At 42.4% G+C, this 22,154-nt stretch overlaps 1 protein-coding gene across 1 annotated transcript; it reads right to left on the reverse strand.

The window, feature by feature from the left end:
• Window positions 1-1,643: 1,643 nt before the first annotated feature.
• On the reverse strand, window positions 1,644-18,880 carry Pex11ab (peroxisomal biogenesis factor 11ab). Its single transcript, XM_050189024.3, has 4 exons — window positions 18,520-18,880; window positions 18,315-18,430; window positions 14,188-14,359; window positions 1,644-3,800 (listed from the first exon to the last, which is right to left on the reverse strand). The coding sequence occupies exons 1-4, from the start codon at window positions 18,603-18,605 to the stop codon at window positions 3,458-3,460; spliced, it is 717 nt and encodes a 238-aa protein (XP_050044981.1). The 5' UTR covers window positions 18,606-18,880; the 3' UTR covers window positions 1,644-3,457.
• Window positions 18,881-22,154: the final 3,274 nt, after the last annotated feature.

Genomic DNA, 22,154 nt, shown 5'->3' on the forward strand with positions numbered 1-22,154 from the left:
TGCTGAGGCAGTGCAGAGAACAACAGCATTGGTTTCCTGCTTTTTATAATGCGTCTGCCCGAAGCACCATCTACGTGCAGCCTGCTTGGGTGCAAAGCAACAAAGAAGCCTATGTGGATGCAACCCTTGTGCTCAACTGAAGTGACTCTGTAGCAGAGCGAAGGCAGCATTCTATGTTCTGCTGCTGTGCAAGAGTGTTGCAAGCACGCACACTAGTGTTCCCACCGAGCGGCTGTGTGTAAACCATTACGAAAGTGGAGCAGGCCCTAAACACTCAGCTAAAACTCTCTAGTTATAAAATCATGTTGATGGCAAGGTTTCACACAAGTTTGATGGTTTCTTGAGGCCTCCCGAATTCCATTCAAATGAAGTTTTGCTGCATCCCATGTAGCTCTCAAGTGTATACCTATTGCAACTGTTAAGCAACAGAAAACTTCAAGCTGCATAATGATTGGCTCACTGGGCCATGCAACCAATATGTCACCAGCATGTGTCCCAATGTATAAGTCAGGAGAGTACACTGCCAGCAATGTCTTTTCATGCACATAGAAAAATTTGTATGAGTGCGTCACTCAGTATTTTTGATGAAATAAACTTCTAATAAACACAATTTGTGCACATTTTAGTACTTCCATAGTCTAACTCGGTGAGTAGTGGTTTTACACCTCATTCCTGTGCAATTCTGTGCAAAACCTATCCAGTTCTGCACAACTGTGCGGAAAGCTGAAGGTGCAGTACTACAGCATGCCATAATGCAACATTATTGCTGCCATGCCTTCTTGTACGCATGGTTAAACATTTTTTTTCAATACTTGTAAGGACCTTGAAGAGCAATACAAAGGCAGAACATCTCATCGGTAGCATGCAGCTATATTAATCTCGATGTTATGCATTCCAACAGGCAATGAACGTACCAGGCCAATGCTGAACAGCTTTCATTTGGCAATATTGGTTATGCACATACACATGGTAAACCTGGAAGCCATGTAATGAATCTCTAACAGCTATTTGTTGAAAATGCCATCTTTTGATAATGTTTTCGTTAAGTGACCATTCCTTGGTCTCAGCATGTCTACCAGTAACAGGCAAGTTACAACTTTGCTTCTAGAAAATGCCAACACAATGGATCACAACGCACACAACGGATCAAAGGTCCTTTGGTTCAGCCCACAATTGGTTCAGAAATTAGAAAACTAATACTCCAATGCAACACTTGCTGCCATAGCTGTTACAGAAGCAATCGTCTCTATATGTTCCAAGGTGTATTCTTAGTTTGTCACTTACAAACAACCCACAATTTTTATTATTTTCATAATGGCAGAGCCAAATTAACTGTCACAAAAATTTGTGTATATCAAAGATGCATTGCATTCCTGTTATAGAATTATGGTCAATTAAGTACCTGCAATAACAAATTCAGTATTAAAATTGTAAGCCTAGACCAATATTCTTAAGTAAGCCCAATTTTACCCTAGTACCAAACACATCCTTCACTAAGTGAGAGCAGTTTCTACAGCTTGCAATTGTACAGAAAATAGGAAAACCTTTCATTAGCCCAAGAAGAGAAAAGCGTTCAAGTTTTTGTATGCTTTCACAGATTGCATAGAGTTATCCAACATTAATATCAAAAGATGGGCATGAAATTAAAGCAAAATAAGCATTTATTTGCTTGAAATACTTTGCAATAGTGCTCAGTAAGACTCATGCGCATGTGTAATACTCATGCTCAGTAATGGGCAATGTACCAGACGTCACTGTCACATCAATAAACACTGTAAAACATGGTTAGAATTTTATTTGTACTTGAATTTCAACTGTTCTATCATTCTAATTTCTGCTGTTGCTTCATTCCTCTATTCAGGCTATTACCTGCAAAGGAAACCTACATGTCTGTTGGTGCACAGCTGAGTTTCAGCGATGTTTATGTGTCTACTTAAAGCTATTTAGTGTCCCCTCGACTGCCTCCGTACTGTATTCCCAAGTTCCTTTATACTGCAGTCACTATTTTCTTATTACTTCTCCATGCGTACAGAAGGTGGCAGGCCTTGAAGCAAAGGCAGCACACAGGCCCAACGTTTAAAGAGAGAACAACGCTGTCAGTTTTTAGTATGAGTGCTAGCATCCATAATCTACTAACTGCCGTCTAGTTCAAGTTATCCTGCTGACCCTCTAGTCTAACTATCCTATGTTTGGCACATTTAAGCCTTTTACTCCATACAAATGGCTCTAGAATGAGATCACATTAATTGAAGATAATTAATCTGTACTAAACTAATGAAAGTAAATTGTGGACGGAAAATCTACAGAGTCTGAGAATTTCATTGAAGCTATGGGTGATGAAAGTGGCACATAAAACTTTTTTACGTTTTCGCAACTAGGCGCATGGAAACTGTTTCGTGTGCAGGGCATGATACTACTTATTTGCTCAATGGATAGCAAGCTGCTGCACAGATAACTCAATGCATCCAGTGTCTTTATGTGCTGTGTTTTTGTTTATCATGCTTTCCTAGCAAACACTGGCTGTAGCCAAAATACTATGAGGAAGGAGTACAAAATGGAATGGCTTGGCAAATGCTTGGCATGTACAGGCATTATTTGGGGTGTGTGAGTGTGTGTAGGCACTCACTGAGACATGGAACTCAAAGGGTTAAATTACACTTCAGAAAAAATGTATTTCGTAACAAACATGCAGACAAAGTTGGTGCTTTGATGCAATAGAAGATTGAGCATGCAATACAAGTACAATTACAATAGGCTGTTCCTGTCCCTGTGTCTGTTGTGTGTACCATAGGTATATTTCATGCCCTGTCTACTATTAGCATGAAAGTATTTTATTCTAAAGACCTATTTTGGATGATAAGGCAGAGGGACAAATATCATACAAAGCTGAGACTACAAATACGTTGTAATTTTAAAATACAATACATTGTGTTTCTAGAACCTAGCAAAAGTATTATGCTTTTGCGACTTTTGAATATGTATGCGAAAAGCACATACCTGTGCTCGATGTAGATATTTCAAATGCTCAAAAGAAATTTTTCAATCACAGTGTGGTCTGGATAAAAATTCAAACAAGATGTGTCCTTGTGGCTAGCTAGCAACACAAGCAAGAGAAGGAATCTTTATTGATAATGCTAGCAAACATAAAATTTCTGTAGCTTAACATTTGCAATTTTATTTCATCTGACAGTGCTAACAAATGAGCAAAGCTAAAATGTAACATTAATGATTGTGTACCTTAAGGAAAGCAGGTGAACCTACCATTTTTACACTGTTCCTGATTTCTGAAGATAATGCCACAAAGGAGGAGTTGCCATTTCGCATTCACAAAATTGCAATTCGTGACAGTGAGTTACGTCCCAAAGTTCAACATCTTCAGAAAATGTTCCACTCAGCAAACTGCAACCACTATTTGCTTTCATTTGTAGCAGCACATACATGTCACCACATGTACACTTCACACTGGGATGAGTGAAAATGTTGAATCCAGCATGGGCAAAATAGCAGCTGCACTGGAGATAACACCCAGCAGCCCAACTGTCCCCGGTTCAAGTCTGGCATGGCCCAGCGCCGTGTAAGGTATCCACAGGTCTGCAAAATTCTTGACCAGGTCAAGCAGAAGTGCCTTGTGGAAGCTCGTCGAGGCCCACAGCAGGCGAAGCGAGCTCCTCAGGGTGTTGCCCTTGGATGGCACAGCCAAGAGCATGGGCAGTATCTGGTACAGCTCGAGCAGATCGCGTATAAGTGCGGCCACGATGGCCAGCAGCCAAAACTTATTGCTTGTGCGGCTCCAGGCATCCCTGCACGAGAACAGGAGATGGCTTGAAATTCTATGTTTCAAGGAAAAAGTTTGGCCAGGAAGAGGCATGTTGCAGAAGGATGCAAAACGAAACAGTGGTAAGAAACTGCAGATTTACGGAAGTTTTGTCTCTCATACAGGAACCTCGTGCACAATAAAAACACTGTTAAAGAGCATAGTGTGACCATTTCCATAATGTAGGAATTTATAATATGTGTACCAAATTTCCCAGAGATTTCGTGAAACATGCCTCCATAACGACTATACTCATCGGCTATGTTAGTAGAAATTCCTATGACATACTATATACCCATCATTGGTAGTGAAAGGGTTAAGTATGCCTCAGTACATGATGCCTACATTCTGTACTCACTACACACTGAACTTCAGGGGATATTATGCACAGAAACCAAAGACACTGAAAAATGATACAAAAAGTAAGCCACGATTACGGACATCAATCGATGCAGTCACCAAGCCATGTACGCCTTGCACTGCAAAAATGTGTACCATCAGCCAAGCATTCAAGAGTCCTTCACACCAGACACATCATTAGAGAGTTTTAGAATAGGGGCCCCAAACGTTTTGGGGCCCCAAAGAAATAGTGTCGGAGCCACTGCGCATGCGCACGACGCAAACTGCGTTTGGGTTTTGCGTTGGGAACGCTATTTCACCGATTTAGCGGGAGCCCAAATAGCGTCCCCAAAAGCTTTGCGTCGGCAAACATGGCGGCAGCCATCGAAGCGACGGCTCTAACCTAGCACAAAACTGGGTTCGATTCGAGGTAACGCGAGAAGTTCGCAAGCTAGGAGAAGTGACTGCGGTTATCGCTTTCTCCCAACTAGCGTGTGTTATGAAGATTGACTCATTAGACGCTGCTGATTTTGAATTCGATTGTGGATATTATGGCTCGTAAGCCTAACATGGCTAAGCTTGGCTGGTGAAGGCTAGTAAAGTTGGTTTGCTCAAAACTAAGCGCAACTAATTATTTGCTGCTTACAGAATAACCTCTATATTGTAATTAAACGCAAATACACGCAAGTCAAAATTATTATTCCTATCATAAAATGGTATATTTTATTTAATTATTTCTAATAGCTTTTCTTTGACGCCGTATAGTGGCGCTGTCAGCGCAAGACGCTATCCGCAAACGTAAAACCCTATTCTAAAACTCTTCACTCCTACGTGCCCCAACGCTAACACCCGCAAAGCTGTTTGGGGCCCCAAACTATTAGGGCCCCTATTCTAAAACTCTCTATTGTTACTTCTGTGCAACGTGTAATTTACATATGAACTCGTCTGCACATGGTCTGCTGTATTAAAATATTCACCTATTTGGCATCTGGAAGCAGACGTTCAGAAAAAATGCTTCTTTACTGCACCACCACTTACACACAGATTTTAGTTACCTTTGTGTCATTCATTGTTATTGCTATCAATTGAGCATGCATTGGCACAGGCTTGTAGTATCGAATGAGCCTATGGAACAGGTAGCCAAGTTACTCAGAAGAACGATAACCAAAGCTCTATCTGGGAGCAACAGAATGGATGTTATGTGATCAGAAATACGCTCTAGGGTGGCAGAGCATTAGACAAAGCAATGAGATCAGGAAATTTGCAGGCACAGGATAGGTTCGGCTGATGCAGGGCAAGATTCGGAAGTCAGTAGTCGGAAGTGATTTTATTTAGGCATTAAATAAATTACAAAATTTGTGTGTACAGAAAGAGGTCCCATAGCCAAAGACTGAATCGAGGCCTCCTAGAGTAGTGATTGTAGAAAAATTAATTAAAGCAGCAAATAGCAGTAGCGAACACAAACAATAAAATACATCGCAGGCTAGAGTAACTGGACATTGCCAAGAGAGCCCATCATATTGCAGTAAACGTAAGCCAGCTGATTACGATTATGGCACAATGGCAGACATTGTGCAAGATGAGTATGAAGAATGAATCAGGCAAGGCAACGTAAAAAAGTAGATTATCTGCAACAAAATCACAATTACGTGTAGGTATCTGGAGAATTCCACTGTAGGTGGCACTGAGAAAACATAGTACCGCTGTAGTTGCTAGCACTCCGCAATAGAATAGTGAAGATTTGGATGTGTTGGTTGATGGTTTTTAATGCTTGTAGTGCAGGATGAACACAACACAAGGCATCTTATCTGTTTCGTCCTTTTATCATCGCACTACAGACATCAAACTACATGAAAACCTTTTGTACATGACTCATCAAGAAGGTGCTTAACAAACAAAGATGGTGAGATGTTCTCATAGTCAATGCCAATTGCAGTGGCAGACACCTCGTGGCTATCCTTCATTGCATTATAACCAGAATAGGTTGACCAAAACATTTGGTGAATTTCCTGTCATCCCTGTGAGACTTCAACACCAGAACATGACTTGCGCATATGATAGCAGACATGTCATTCAGGTGATACCATTGCAATGAAAAACCATAAGGGTACCAACATTTCTGAGTGACATGAATAGTGCATCGCTATAGCAATGCACACGTAAGGGGCACCAGAAGTGGCTTTGTAGGAGGTCCTGGCTGCCAAAGTATAGACAACAAGTCTCTCAAACTGTACACTGCTGTGTTACTGTGCTTGATGCAAAGCTGCGATGCTTGCCCAAGGAAGAATGAAGTAGGTGGAGAGCTCAGACTGGCCTGGTCAACCGTCATTAAATGTTCAGGTGATGTGGCACCAGGATCAGTGTAGTTACTGCATAAATAGCGAGCAGGCTGCTACTGATGATGATAGAGGAATAATTATTTTACCATCTGGTGGCACAAGCAGACAATACTGGCACCAAAGTGATTCTGTATAGCCTGGAACCCCGAGATAAGAGCAAACATTATACAGGTGAGCGGTTAACAATGTCCAACAGCTTGTCACGTTTTCTGAAGGTTCAGATCTCATCTAGCAATGCAGCTGTCTTGACCTTCACAAACCACCCATTAATGACACATGAATGGAAGGTGGAAAGTGACAAATAGAAGCGCAGTTTCAACGAAGCTTGTGCCGCTGTAGGCCACAAAGTTGGAGGTACGGTTCCTCAAGCTGGCAGAAATGCAAAGGCTGTCATCAAAATAACAGAAACTTTCATTACCAGAGAAACCTTGTGCAGCATGACTGGCCTGGTTATGCTGCAAAATGCTCTCTTCTTGTACCAACACCAACTTGTCGTCAACAAGAAAATGTGTGGGCTTCTACCTTACTTTGACTTCCTAGTCTGTGAGCACCAAAATGTCACCAGTCACTCGTGGTGCATTCAATCAGGAACTTTCATTTTGCACCACACAGCATGTGGTTAGTGCCAATGTTTGTCTGATACTATTTGCACTTATAGTTTATTCAGATGCCTTGCACTTCTGACCTTCAGCTTTCACCGTGTTATTGTGTTATTTTTGTTGTTTCTGCTCCTTCAGAACTATGAGGTGCACATGTTTCATCAGATTGTTCTTGTACTGCGACTCTTGTAAAAGCACCAAAACACCGCTTTGGTAGTGCCCTATGAGCCCATCTACCAGGTTGCACAAGACAGGGACGTTTATCTAACAAAAAAATTCAATTTCCTGCAATTACTAAATACTAATTCCACTTATTTTTTCCATGTTCGCCTTGTGTACCTTTTTGGCATCACTGCCATCGTTCTGGCAGCTTTCCAATTGTAGCAGCGCACAGGGAAGCAGGTTGTTTTCACAGCGAATGCCTTTCCTTTCAACATTCTTTTCGATTGCTACAGTGTACTCCCTTGAGCAAAAGTGCGAGGACCAAGAAATCTGCAATAAAGCCTACAGGTGACTATGGCTATAGGTGCAGCGTGGAAAAGGCAAGACAGTCAGGAGTAAACACAGATAGTGCCGTGTGTTCCTAGTCTGTGTCTACTACTGTTCGTCGTGTCTTCTTTGCGCTTACCTATAGTCTTGAACTGCTAACAAGCCCAACTTTCCACCATTGTGGAAGTCTACGCCTGTCAATGCAACTTGAAATTGAGGACTGCAGTCCAAACTTGCCATTGTGAACTTTCCAATGCACTCAATTTTTGTTAGCGTCCGATTTATAAATACAGTTCCTTCGGCGACCCTATGGCCCACATACTTTTGCTTACAGATGTACAAGGAATTAGGCTGCTGTCACGGGCAATGCCCTCAACTAATTGCCGAGACCTTGCACATACTTGTCCACAGCACTTATTCACAATATAGCTTGGAATTTCATGTGGAAAAACATTATATTTCTTTAGGAATTTGAGTAATCATTGTTAAACAAATGGCATCATCTCATTTAATAACACGATTGCTGGAACTACTGCCATGCACATAATGCGGGGTGTCCCAAGGGAGATGTTGGAAGAATAATAATACTATATTGTTCGAAAGCACTATCACCCTACTATTGTCTGTGTATCTTTTATGGTGAAAATCCCAATGAGCCTTGAACAACTCTTCTATATTACTTGCAATACCACCACTCTCTTCAAGAAATGTCATACTAAATGCCGATTCATCTGAAACGTGAGGTGACAAGGTGTAACAGAGGCTGGATATAAGCCACATCATTCAGTTCAACAATTAATGACTACACCTGTAAACACTGCCACTGCCAAATCACTGCTTCAGCATGTGAACAGAATGTGCTCAATAATGCTCCTGCAAGCATGATGTTTTTAATTTGCCTCCCTGCTCACTGACTGCAATATTTTTGTCATATTCACTAAGAAAATAATGCAACCTTTTTAATGTCTTGACCCTGAGATACCAGCAACAGGAGGACTGTTTGTTGTTGAAAGATGTTCAGAAGGAACTATTCATCGGACTAAGCCAGAGCTCTTCAATGACTATCATGATTTTCGCTGTTTAGGCTACCACAAGTCAAAAGACCCTGAACATACATGACAGGCAGCATGACTTTCACCTAGATCTATGAGGGTCATTCCTAAAGTTAGTATTATCAGTTCCAAAACAAGTACAGGTACACTGCAGGTGGGATGCCAGGTAAAAGCATGCTCCTGTAGTTCAGGCACACAAGTACTGTATCCCATATTAGCACAGTGAGTTGATGGTGTCAAAACTACAGCACTGACATGAAATTAGCTCATATGGAAAACAGTTGGGAAGAACTCGCAACAGCTACTTAAAAGCTAAACTGTTGCTTCTATCACTAGGCCGCATCTTGCTCAGGTATAAACTAAGGCCAAGTCTGGGATTTGTAAATGCCACTGCAATGCCCATATCAGCCTGCCTGCTCCACCACAGTCCAGCAACTCGTCCTAAATAAATGTACCAACTTGCTTGAAAAGGCAAGGACACAACCAGCTGGATGCTGCCTGCAATATAGTCCAATACAAGCTGTAGAACCCAAAAGTCTGCAACATTAGGCAATCACTGTTGGCATGTAACCGTAACTCCTCTTACATGTACTTCATTAAAGACCCCTCACCAGGCCCCATTGCCAACTTCAATTATGCAGTGGAAGCTGTAAAATGCTGTCTAAGAAGTGTCTTACTGAAACAATTTTTCGAATCGGCTCATTATTGGAGGATGGAAGAAATAACTGTCCTGTTACCATGCCGTGAACAGGCGAGTGTCGCTGCTCACAGAGACACTCTCTCCCTCTGCCTCTAGTAGCTTTCCTAAGTGGTGTGCCTTCCTTGCTTTCTCCCATATTGAAGCCGAGGAATGTTGTCCCCTGGCTCCTTTTTTGCGGCATTGTGCCTTCCGCATCAGATGATTAGTAATTGTGAGTGACGAAACATGAATTGCGATGTACATGTGATAGTGACTCTCTGGCTGGAATGGGCTTTTTCAAAAGAGAAGGTGCAACTGTTTGGTTTGAAATATTTTCACAGTGCGCAGTGCCATAATACTTTTCAGACACGATTGTGAGTACGTAATGTACGTGCTATGCTTGTTTGTTTAAAATGGCCAAACATAGTAAGGGGCCCTATAAGGTTTTCAAGGAACGACGAAAAGGCAAAGAGCAGCTGTCATGACCACTCCCTCAAGTTATCCAAGTTGAGGTGATATTGTTAATTGCCAAATCAACTGCCACATGCTGCCCAGTACCCACTCTTCTCTGCCATGCAGTTGAGCTCACATGACCCTTCTTGCTGTCTTGGTTAAAGCTAACCTTTGCAGCTAACTTATTTTCACCAAACACCTGTTTATGTTCCGACAAATACCCTTACGCCCCTAAAACAATGCAGGGATGTATAAAAATACAGTTACAGGGAGCCTAAAATGATTTCAACGATATTGTATGAACGCACTGAGTCATTTAGGGTAGGTCCTTCTGATCATTAAGTGATGCATTTAAGCACTCTGCGTGTACAGTAATTTGCTATGAGGTTTTAAAAATGTTCCTCACTACCAATCGCAGCAGTACTGCTCCCCTGAGTTTTCAGCCGCCCCCTCACAACTGATGTAGTTAGCCCAATGGACGTCAGTTGGGCAAGCTATCCGATTGGCTACCTACGTCGTGCCATCGATAGTTTTTCTACCTTTATTGGGGACAAATGTTCGTAATAGTTGGAATGTTGGTTAATTTGTTCCTATAAAGAACGTAACAGAAAGAGAATACACAACAGCAATTTATCACTATGCTCAAGCACTTCTGGCGCACAGCAAGTGTCGTTTGCTTGTGTTACAACATTCTCCATGTTGACGCAAGCTGCACTGTCAGTGTTGGTCTTGAGCTTTCCTTTCACGAGCACCATGGATCGCCCTTAAGTTCTGGGCTGCAAATATAGCAATCGGTGACCCTCTGCACAGCAACATGCAAGCGGAGTGGCTGTAACGCATCGAACTGTTGGTATCCGATCGATGCCAGGATCTACATGGTTGCCACCATGGTTGTCACTTCATGCCGGAGGATTACTACCACGATGGAGAGCTTTAGCATGTCCGGTATTTGGGTAAACACAAGCGCAAGTGTGACTGGGCATTACGCTGGATGAGCGGAGGCGCAAAGCAAACGTGAATGGCCTGCATGGTGCAGCAACCTGGTGGCACACAGCTCAGTCAGACAAACACAGAGCTAATATAGCAGTAACCAAATGTATTATATATTGCTTCTGGTGTAAATTTCTGGCAGAAGTGTAATTGTGAACATGTTGTCTTTTAAACTGCTTAAAATGCTTCACACTTGTTTACAACAATAGTAGCTCCATGTTTGGCTGGTTGAGCTCTGCGTCACCAGGTGGCTGCACTGTGCAGACCGCTCAGGCCGTTCACATTTATGCTAAAGCCCCTTCATCACAACGGTAGCAGTATGGAGGGGCTTTGGTTTACGCCTCCGCCCATCTGTCTATAGGCCCAGCTCGCCTGCGGTTACCGGAATACCGGACATGTTCGGAGCTGCAACGAAACGCTCGCAACGCACGCTGCTTGGATAAGTGCTTGCGAAGGATCGATGGCCAGGTGGATAGCATAAGGTTGGAGAGGCTTTGTGCACAGGCTCCAAGACAACTAGAAGTAGATGACATCATGTAGTAGGTCACATCATGATGCACAGCCAGTGAAGGTGGATATTAGCTCGGATCCCTCGGTGAACGAGTTGAGGAGAAAAAGCATGGCTAGGGAGGAGTACAACTTGTAATCATCCATAGCTCTCTTAATATGAGACGCTTCACTTAAATTGTGGTGCTAATGTTTTACTGTGGCTGTACCCTATTTGTCTACAAAATTTGTTCAAGCTGTCTCAGGGACACTATGAAAACACAAATAAGCCTGTATACTATATTAGAAGCTGCTGCAGTAACCAATTATGTATTCATGACGTGCTAAAGCTGTAATTGCATTTCTAAAGAAGAAAAATTATTTTACAAAAGCTACATTTGCTTCCAGTTTCTCAGCTTTCATGCCGTACTTTCACTACCATTCTCAGTTACTAGTGCTGGCACTGCCCATTCACCTGATATCAAGATAGCATGCAGACTGATAAATTCCGTTTAGTAACTTTCTCATGCTTTCCAAGGTCATTTTTCAAGAAAAACCTGCAGGTCTGGATACCTTTACTGATAATAATTTCTTGTGTTTTTAAAAGTGGCATCATAAAAATTGCTTGTTCATTCTTTTATTGGCCATACTTGGCATGTACCTACATTAATATCTCGTTGAACAGGACCTCAAGGATTCTGAGAATTATGTTTTGATTAAAAGGAGTTCCATTTAGTGAGAATATGCACAGAGGTGCAGCATTGTATGTCACACACATTGTTAACACTGTTAGATACATTAAGCATAAAGAATTGAGTGTAGCAGCTAGCGTGTTCCATGGTTTTAGGTTAAACGAGAAGAAAGGGGGTTAACAGAGGGGCCCGATTGGATATGATATGGTTTTAGGTTGCAGCTTATGGCCACTGAATTGACTAAGCATGGCGAGTTGCAGTTTCAAGGATGCCCTGCGGTGACATGTAAAACCAATAACATGGCTCTAGCAGCTCCAGCCGGTGGCAGAATTGTATGTGAGCATTCAACAGTAGTCCAAATTAACGAATGGCACGCTGTAAGTGTCTGAAATTTTGGTTGTACTTATTTTTGGTTGTCTATAAAATGAGTGGCAGGGCCGCAAAGATGTCCAGGTCTGCACATGTTATGCATTAAAAATGTATCAAATTTTTGCCTGCTTGTGTCTTTGCCACCGCATTTTAAGAATGGCTTTCTGGATAAAAGATTGGTGTCACAAAAGATAATTTCAGATCCTGCCTCTTTCTAAAAACATATTTTAGAGCTTGCTTCTACGGTTCCATTTACAGAAAGTAGCAAACATTTTAGCTTCGATTAAGGAACGTTCCTTTGCATTACCAAACTCAAAATCAACTAATTTAGAGGCTGCTGTTTTGTTTAATGGCAATTCTGTTTATGTAATTTCTGTTTACCGAGATTCTACAGTATACATACCCTCTTGATCTCTAGCATTTACTATAACTAAAGGGACTGGTGCTAAACACAGATGGAACCATGTTGAGAGGCAGATAATCTCCATGCTGACAATGATAAACAACTATCACTGACACTCAAGTTATTATCAAACTGAACTGTAGCACAATTTTTTTGAGTGACTGGCTGTATGCAGGAGTGGCTATATATGAGGGCGAGAGGGGGTGCTTATCCCCTCAGTATTTCCTCCTATTCCCACATCGCCCCTTCCTTCATCATGTAGTTGCCAAAAATTAGAGTGCCCTCATTCACCCTCGATAAAAATAGAAAATTATGTTTTGCCCTCCCGCTCCCCCTCCCCCTTTGACAGAAATATGCTGATGCCGCCCCTGGCAGTATATCTGACTGATGCATTTCCTCCTGGTCACAAGAGTGAATTTATTGAAATTAAAGTATATCTGAATGGTGCATTTTCTTCTGGTCACAAGAGTGAATTTATTGCAATTCAATATGAGCACAAACAAAACTTCTTTCAGAATAATGCTAAAAAAAGGGACACTAAAGTGAAAAATGATTTCTTCTGCATCAGTAAATTACCGTTATACAACACCAAAAACACCACTCTTACAATGATAAGACGTTCAATAAGCCAGAAAAAGCGCAAGAACGAAATACGGGTGGCGACGCCTACTTAAGTTCCCGCACCTGGGGGCTGTGACGTCTTGGATATTGATGGCATCTTCTAGGGCCTACTAATAATATATAGCGGCACAGATTGACTACATTGTGTTCTAAAGGAACCGAATATTAAACATGGCAAGTTTCGGAAACCTTTATTCAGCCAACGCGGCCCAAATGCGAAAATATACTTTGGTATCCCTGACGTCACGCTGACGTACCAGCGCTGGAGTTTTGGCGCGAAATTCGAATACTGATACTTGGACCTTCATTTTCTCATCTAATAATCAAACAATTTTTTTTTAAATGACTGCCTGCAGGGTTCTCAAACAATGCTTCATTAGTCTAAACTGATTTAGTGTTTCGGTTTAGTGTCCCTTCAAGAAATATGGCTTACCTAAATGTTACAATTCATAAACAGTGCAGTCTCATGCAAAATTTTTTCATCTTTCAATAGCTAATAATTTATGTATTTATTGTAGGAAACAAATTAAGAAACAATAAGGTGCACTTTGTTGTAAAACAACGAATGCTATTGCATGAGACATCTTGCTTTCTCCTTTTCACACACGACATCACTTGATGCTCCGAGCGCAAAGTACCATGAATGTCATGCAAACTTGTTTTCTGCATAGACTACGGCAAACTTATTGTCACTATCTCCGTTACAAAACCATAAATGCCTGCTTAAAAGACTGGCAGTTGCCTGTATTTTCAGGACGTCATATTATACAAAAGATGACTCCACTTTCCTGGATAAATACAGGTGCAACACGTCTTTGCAATGGCCATCAGCATAAATTGAAATTTGGTGCATAAAGCTTACCGGTGCAATGTCAGCAAGCCAACTTGGTGAAGCCAAACTAGGTTGTCCGTTAAAATGTAAAAAGCATTGCCAATACGAGCCATGGTCAGGCTGAGGCGCAGGGACACATCCGGAAGGTTGATTGTGCGGGTTGCACCATGAAGTGCATCCACAAAGCGTCCAAGCCGCAGCACTGAAAGACATAAATATGGGTGTACGCAGTTAATCATGGCAAGCGAAAAATTTCAGGGACCAAAGCTAAACATCATAGCATGAAGTCACTGGCCAAAATTCAGGTATTTCAAATTTCGATTTTCCTACTAAACTAATGGAAAGTAATGACCCTTCAGCCTCTTCACTCGAGTTTAAAAAGCATTCAGGCTTGCATTCCTTATGCTGCTTTATATTAGCATAGCAAACCATTCCTAGACCCGCCTTCATATTTATTGCAGTGTTCAACTAAACACGTTGACAGTCCCTTTAGCATATGCAAAAGAGGGTGAAACTGAAAGCCTGTGCGTTCCCGAGACATTTATTACATTACTTGACATTTTCATTCAAATGTGCTGTTACTTCCTATTACTGGTTTTCTCCCACCAAAGGTCGTGGGTTCAAGTGCCTAATTAACTCTACTTTAGTTAACTATGGCTTCATTAACTTTGTACTAATTTATACCAAAGGTCGCAGGCTCGACTCCGACCAAAGGTTGAGGGCTTAAATGCCTGAATTAACTATATTTTAATTAACCGTGCCTTAATTAGCTCCACCTTAGTTAACAGCAAAGGTAGTGGGTTTGACTCTCAACTTTCATGATGTCTTTGGAATTCAACTTGGAGATATGAACGGTTTGCCCATATCTCCATGTTAGGTTGTGGGTCCGAGTGCTACAATTAACTTCACCTTAATGAACAGCAAAGGTCATGGGCTTGACTCAATATTCACGATGTCAATTGGAATCCAACTTGGAGATATGACCGGTTTGCCCACGTCTCCAAGTGGGTTTGACTCCCACCAAAGGGCCTGGGTTCGAGTGTCTTAATTAACTATCTTAATTAACAGCCTTAATTAACACCAAGAGTAGCAGGGTTCGACTGCCGACCTTCTCGATGTCAAGTGGAATCCAATTTGCAGAAGCCAGTTCACCCATATCTCCAGTAGATTTAACTCCCACCACAGGTCATGGAGTTGAGTGCCTTAATGAAGTCTATATTAAGTAGCTTTGCCTTAATTAATACCACAGGTTGTGCTGATGATTGAATCACACCGAGGACCTAATGGAAGAGCACATTATAATAGCACATTGCCAGCTTGTGCAGCGCTTCTTGACCACCTCGTTTTCTTTGAGGTCAAGGCACCATTGTCTAGTCCATGCTCAAGTGCCACGTAATGATATTCAACGGCTTCTTTGATTTAGCTGTTGGGTATGCGCCATTCTGTGTGTGCCCATTCTTGGCCAATCCTCAAGAATCCCTATGTGCCACTGTAACACAAGAGGTATAGATCCTTAAGTGTATCTAAATATGTGTTTCACTTATTTGTGCATATAGCTGTCATCCCCATTCTTGCCTTGACTATAGTCGGGTACAACCTTAGAAAAAAGGGGAGGCCCCACCCAGATGAGCGAAGTGCGACAGCTGATTGCCTCCGTGACTAAAATAGTCCCGCTCAAAAAACCGTGCTTCTAAAATGCATAGTTCTCGGTATAAATAATGACTTTTGTATTTTGATGACTAGTTTGGTAGAGCTCTCATGATTGGAATGCTACAGCACATGCCGGATCGCGAGAGAAAAATAACCCCGTGCCTTCTACAAACGCTGCGCATCGTCTGCTTTTTAGCTTGGTTGCAAGGGACATAAGTAGAAAGAGCAGCTCTGCATGGCTTTAGCGCTGGTTTACATGTACATGGCACATTTACTGCTTGTTTTCTGAGCTTAAAATGAATCAGTTGCTATTTAACAAGTACTTTAAGAAGCAATGAATTTATTGAAACCATTACAAACCTGGGGCAAGAAGACGATCGAGGAAGGAAAGATACAAAAATGTTTCATTCATTGTTTTAAATAAATACTCTTGGTTTTAAATAGCATAAGATTGATATTTTTTTGGTTTTCTGTCTTCACAAACTTATTTTAAAGAATGTGATAGTTTTTTTTGTTTCTTTTCACACTTTTCTTTTGCAAGCATGTGGTGTAGCCAGTTCGCGTAGCGTAGCGTCAGCAATGCTCGCTGCAATCTTTCATCGCCGGATCACGGCTCAGAACAAATGCACTCAGCACAAATGGTGCATCATAAGCTCGCAATATTATTTCCGGCACTCTGACCAGGGCCAGATGCACACGACTGACGCAACTTGGCCCATTATGAAGCGCAGGCGGCCATCTTCTCCATCGGCGGGGTCACCGGTGGTACAGCTCGTGACATCCGTCTAGAGTGCATGCCCATTGGTGGAGGGTCGTGTGCATCCGCCTTGGAGGAGTAAACACCCCTTTTTTCTAAAGTTGTACCCGACTATAGTATCATACATCCCGTTTGTATTCGTGACATCAGTGTGTAGATGTCTCATACTATGCATCCGCTAATTTGGCATTTGCGTTTAGGCATAGCTCGTGAACAGTGTAGTGCATAAACATAAAAAATTGCATGAGATCAATGTTATTACCTTTGTGGTGCATAAATATTGGTTGAAATTAATTGCTACATAGTATGAAACACAATTGTACACATCACTGTTAATATTGTAGCACTTTATTAACCACTTTACAAAAGTTTTGCTTCACATAGATTTCAACATGTGCATTGGATTTACATATTTTTTGCAAGGACATAAAGTACATGAGAATGTTGTTAATAAGGGGAGGTATCATGCATCCTGTTCAGATGTTGCATGTCTTCAAGTGTTAGCCAAACTTGTGTACTGTGCCAAAGCAAGCCACGTGCACAGTGTATCTGAGATTGTCTGGAAATGGCCTTGTGGCTTAAGTCACCTCCTCAAGCTAGAGAATGGGCACACTAGGCAAACTGTTGGTGGAAGAGAAGAGCTTACACAACTGTGCTCTTACCAAGATAGTGTGCAGGCTGTGAAAGCCTATCACAAATTCAAGCACACATTGGAGTACTTATGTGCGCGGACTCCGAAAACGACATTGTACTGCAAGTGTGATAACGCTGCCTTCAATAAGAGCATGGTTAGCCCATATCAAGCTTTGCAGCAGCCTTCAGTGTGGAAAGAATGTTGTTTGCAGAACTAAGTGTTGTTGCCAGCTCCCCACAAAAACCTCAAAGTAGCCATATGCATTATCCAGGGCAACATTGCAACATACAGTGCATAGCACAACCACTACTGGATGAATCAGCTTGTATATGCCATGAATTTGTGCTGTGGCCACAATGAGTAAATGGTTGAGCCGATATTTTCCGCAGGAAGTGCCTCTACTCTGAGGAAAGCTCTTCAACAATAAAATTCAACGGGGAAGGGCCTTCCTTCAGGTGTACTGTGGAGGTGCCCTTGATTAAATGCATTAAACCGAGCATTTGAAATGCGCTATTACAATGTGTGCTTTTTTGCCATAATGTGTCAGCACAAAACAAATGTCTGCTTGGAAACTACAGCACATATAAAAAGTGCACAAAAAGCACACACGCACACGCTAAACAAATAAGCGATATTGTGTCCCATAAATGAAATGAATGCGTCTAGTTACGAGAATGAACAAAATTACGCGCAGTGGCACGCGATTTTTTTTATTTTTTTCCATACTGTACACAGGTGTGATAAGGGGCAAATTGCGTCCAGTTGACGCGCGTCAAATGTTTGGAAGCCTTTCCAGCTGACATTAGCGCCTTTCAGGTTGAATCGGCGAGATCGGACTGTGATGATGTAACGGACAGGTAATGCATGTAACGGGTCATCGGAACCCGAAACATCCGAAGGTTGCTATCACCTCTGGAGCTTTATCTCCATGTTTACAAGTCGACACGCTGTCATTGCCGCGCATACTACCTTTGAGCTACGCTTAAACAGTCTCCAGAAATGTTGTAGCGGTCTCATTATCACGCTCATTTCACGATTCTCACGGGCTGTCAATGCCACGGCAATGTCAGGGAAGCTTGCACCTTTAATTAGCCAAATCGTGACAAAAGAACTCACGCCTTCGTCCCGAGCTGAATGTCACCTCCAGATTCTGAAGGCGGGCCACAGTGTCCCTACGATTTGATGTTTTCTGCAGCCAGTACCATAAGAACCGACTACTGTACTGCAGGAGCCTGGAATCAAAAGCAAATGCATAGACAGTCGGTCCATCACGTCAACGAAACTGCACGGAAAGATTAGCAGCGTATGTAGCACTCCTTACCGAAAAAATTTGTCCCTACCGGTTGTCTGCGCGTTGAACTTCGATATATCTGCCAGGAGATCACGCATCTTTGCGTTTGTGTCCATGACTGCCGCTGAAGGAGGAAAACGAATACGAAGCGCGCAGCAAGTCAAGGTACGGCTTCCCCCTACGATTTAGCAGCCTTTTCTCCTTTTGTATAGGCGCTTCATCAAAGACCCCACTGTTGTAGAACCGGACAAACGCATAACCGCGTTTTATGAATGCAGAAAACAAATAAAGGAATCAACATCACGTTAATCAATGTCAACACCCCCAGAGCGTACTATCTATGGTATTAGCAGCATTAGTCAACACGAACCGAAAGACGAAAGTACGCGGCATTTCTCCGTTAGAGGACTCTTCAAACTTTATTTAAGAAAAATTAAATAACATGCTATAAATAATGTAATAGTTTTAACATTTAGTGTTAATTCCTTAATTTACGCTTGCCCATATGACGTTACTTGGCGTTACAATTCAAATTAGTGCTGCCACTAAAGTTTTCAGAGCAGACACAAGATGTTGCAAGTTGTTGCAAGCTTGTTAGCAAAATGGTGCTGCGCGCATAGAATAAAGAACCTGCGCGCGTGTTCCCATGACAGCAGAGAAGTTCAAATCACTCTGCTGTGATCCAAATTGGTCAACGTCAAAGTTTGTTATGTGCTTGAACCTGAAGTTTGCGTTTTCCTGAAAGTGGCACTGGCGAAAATGAACTTTTCAGTCTCCCCAGAGACACTGACTGTTTTGCAGAATTTTCACGAAAGGGTGAAAAACCGACTTCTACGACTGAGAGAACAAGAGGAATGGAGGCGTTACTGCGTCCAGCACAACATCTCTGAGAAACCGCAGTGTTCGCAGCGTGCTCGCAGCGCTACAGTTGGGCCGTCAGCGGCACCCTGGCGGACTGCAGTCCACACGACACCTCGAAGAGTACCGATCCGAAAAATTTTCACATCGTCACCTGCATACTGCATACGAAGTTTGTCGGACCAGCTTGCTGTCTATTACCGTGAACTGGAGCGGCTTCAGAGCGATTCTGTTGTCCGTTTGAAAAGTTCGGAGACGCAAACGAGTCGTGTGAATGACATCCCGACTATGTGCGCGCAGACGCAGACTGTTTCAGCTGTTGTAACTCCCGAACCTGTTTCAGAGTGTTGTCATTCAGCTATACTAAACGCTGCCCGAGACAAATTCCGCGTGATGCTGAATCCGGACCCGAACGACCGCTTTTCTGTCGTCAGGAGAGAACGAGTCTTCAGACCGTTGGACGGCAGTCGTCGTCGCGTGACGTGGGCGGGTTCAGTCGTCGAGAGTGAAAAAGAAAGCTATCGTGCTTCCTGTAATGCACACATAAACAAACACGATGCGGAGGTGATTTGTGTGAAGCCCACTAGGTCGCTTCATGTGCCAGCGAGTTTAACTGCTGAACTGGAATCGTACAAGGAACAGCTCGAAGGACAGGCGACTTGGAAGTCGCTTCTTGAACACGACACGTCACGCAATCCGTGGACGGTAATTGATAGTATTACAAATGACATTTTGGGTGACGTCCTGAGCGGCGTTCTTGAAGAAGTCGAGCGTGTGTTCAGCGGCATTATTGACGAACTTTTAGATCAGGAATTGGTAGAGCAAGTAACTTGTTAGTTCACTGCTGGCGCCTTGCTAGCTTTGATACCTGAAAGCTGCTTTTGACAATATAAATAATAAATAAGCTTTCGCATGACTGTAAGAAAAATAAGAAAGCCTTAAGTTTGCCTACTTTAGCACTTCATAGTAGCAATGATGCACACCGCAAGTTAAAAGTGCTTGCCAAAACGTTTACTGAAATAATTTTAAAGGTTGTGCGTCCCCTTGATACTAACCATGTGGCATGAAGTAATTCTTCATAGTTGTAAACGTTAGAACTTAACATGATGCAGCTGTCATTGTCATCAGGGTGGCAGTGCACATCGCACGTGGAAGTTCATATATTCCATCACAATATGTGGAGTGATCACCACTATTGTCATTTACTTGCTGCCATTGCATTACAAATTCATCAAGCAAAATGGACAGAGATGGCTCGGAGAGCAAACGCTGCAAACCAGCAAATGTATGGCTTTTGAACGTATCAACATGTGCAGAAAAGAGCACGACCATAAACTAAATATCACCAGTTGGCCTTCATAACTCCTATAAGTTAAAACCATTTAGCTAGCTTCGCCTAATCTTACACAGTCAGAATCATCCCATCTGAAGGTATCAGAGTTATCGATTTGAAAAGCCAGACAACTGATGATTTTGTTGGTATGTTTGTATACTTATGTTCTGTGTTATGTGTTGATATGCTAAAAAAACTTCAAATACAACTAGCTAGCAGAGGGTTGCGAGTGTTTGTGCTGCTGTCCCTGTCCGTGCTGCCTACTACATTCGTCGTTCCACAAAACCATTCTGAATATGGCGAAACAGAAAATGCTTTGCTAGCTGTTCACAAAGATTCCCTGCGCTTACCACACAGGCATGAGGTAGCCGTTTAGCACGCTTGCAGCCAAGGCGTCTTCGCAGTCATGGAAGCTTGTAAACAAGCTATAACGTCATCATGGGCAAGATCTGGAGTCATCCATACATCACGATGGCTCATTGTAATCTACATTGGCTCCTCGAACACCTACAATGTTGCCTCGATGTGGAGTGGCAGTGAAACTCTTGTGCCTGCTACGTGAGCATACTTTATCTTTGTTAGACAGTGCCAGACGGTCATGTGCTACAAAGCGTAGTACATCCTCATAGACATTGTTGATTGAAATGCACTCTACACAGAGACATCTAGGTAGTGCAGATGATCAGCCAGCCCTTGGGCACCTTGAAAGCACACAGGTAAGCATACTTTGCTCTGCCCCGCCCTCGGTGATGGCCCAGAATTTTATGGACAAGCACAGCAGATTTCCAAGCCATGGACTGTGGTATGTTGTGTACTACATTGACGCCAATGTCTGCGTGAAGTTTTGATGGGAGCTCAGAGTTGAATCACACACAAAATAATTTTAGTTTGTGTAGTATCATTAGTTGCTGTCCTGACCCTTCTGTACGTCTTGTAATGTGACGTCACTCCTTTCTGACTGTAGGCAGCTATTGTTCAGTCATTAAAGAAAGCGTCTACTCGCAGATGGAGGCACTTCAGAGACAAGAAACCAGTTTGAAGGCATTGTTGTAGCCATGTTTCTGTATTTGTTTCTTTCAGGATTCAAATAAAACTTAAGGAAGGGCTGGTCCCTCTGCGCCTTTTAGCTCCGGACTGCAGGTGGTGCAGCTTTAGCTGCACTGTGCAATTGGAATCTGCTGTCACTGAGAAAGGGTCGCAAAACAGGTGGTTGTATTATTTGTTATCTTTGAATGATATGAAACCCTGCTGGAACTGTGCTCAAAGGTTATTGACATGCTATGAAGATTTTTTACAGGTATGAATGCTTATCTTCAAACTGAAATACATGTGATGCTAGAAATTACTGTAAAAGAGGCCATTCACATCAAAATGTTAAAGTATGATAGAGATGGAAAATGTTGTGGCTTTCACCATTAGACTGAATGAGAGGTTGGTGCCATCCGATGTGAAACGTCTGCAGGCTTTGCGTATA

The sequence above is a fragment of the Dermacentor andersoni genome, chromosome 2 (genome assembly GCF_023375885.2).
Source record: "Dermacentor andersoni chromosome 2, qqDerAnde1_hic_scaffold, whole genome shotgun sequence".
In the NCBI taxonomy this organism is placed as follows: Eukaryota; Metazoa; Arthropoda; class Arachnida; order Ixodida; family Ixodidae; genus Dermacentor; species Dermacentor andersoni.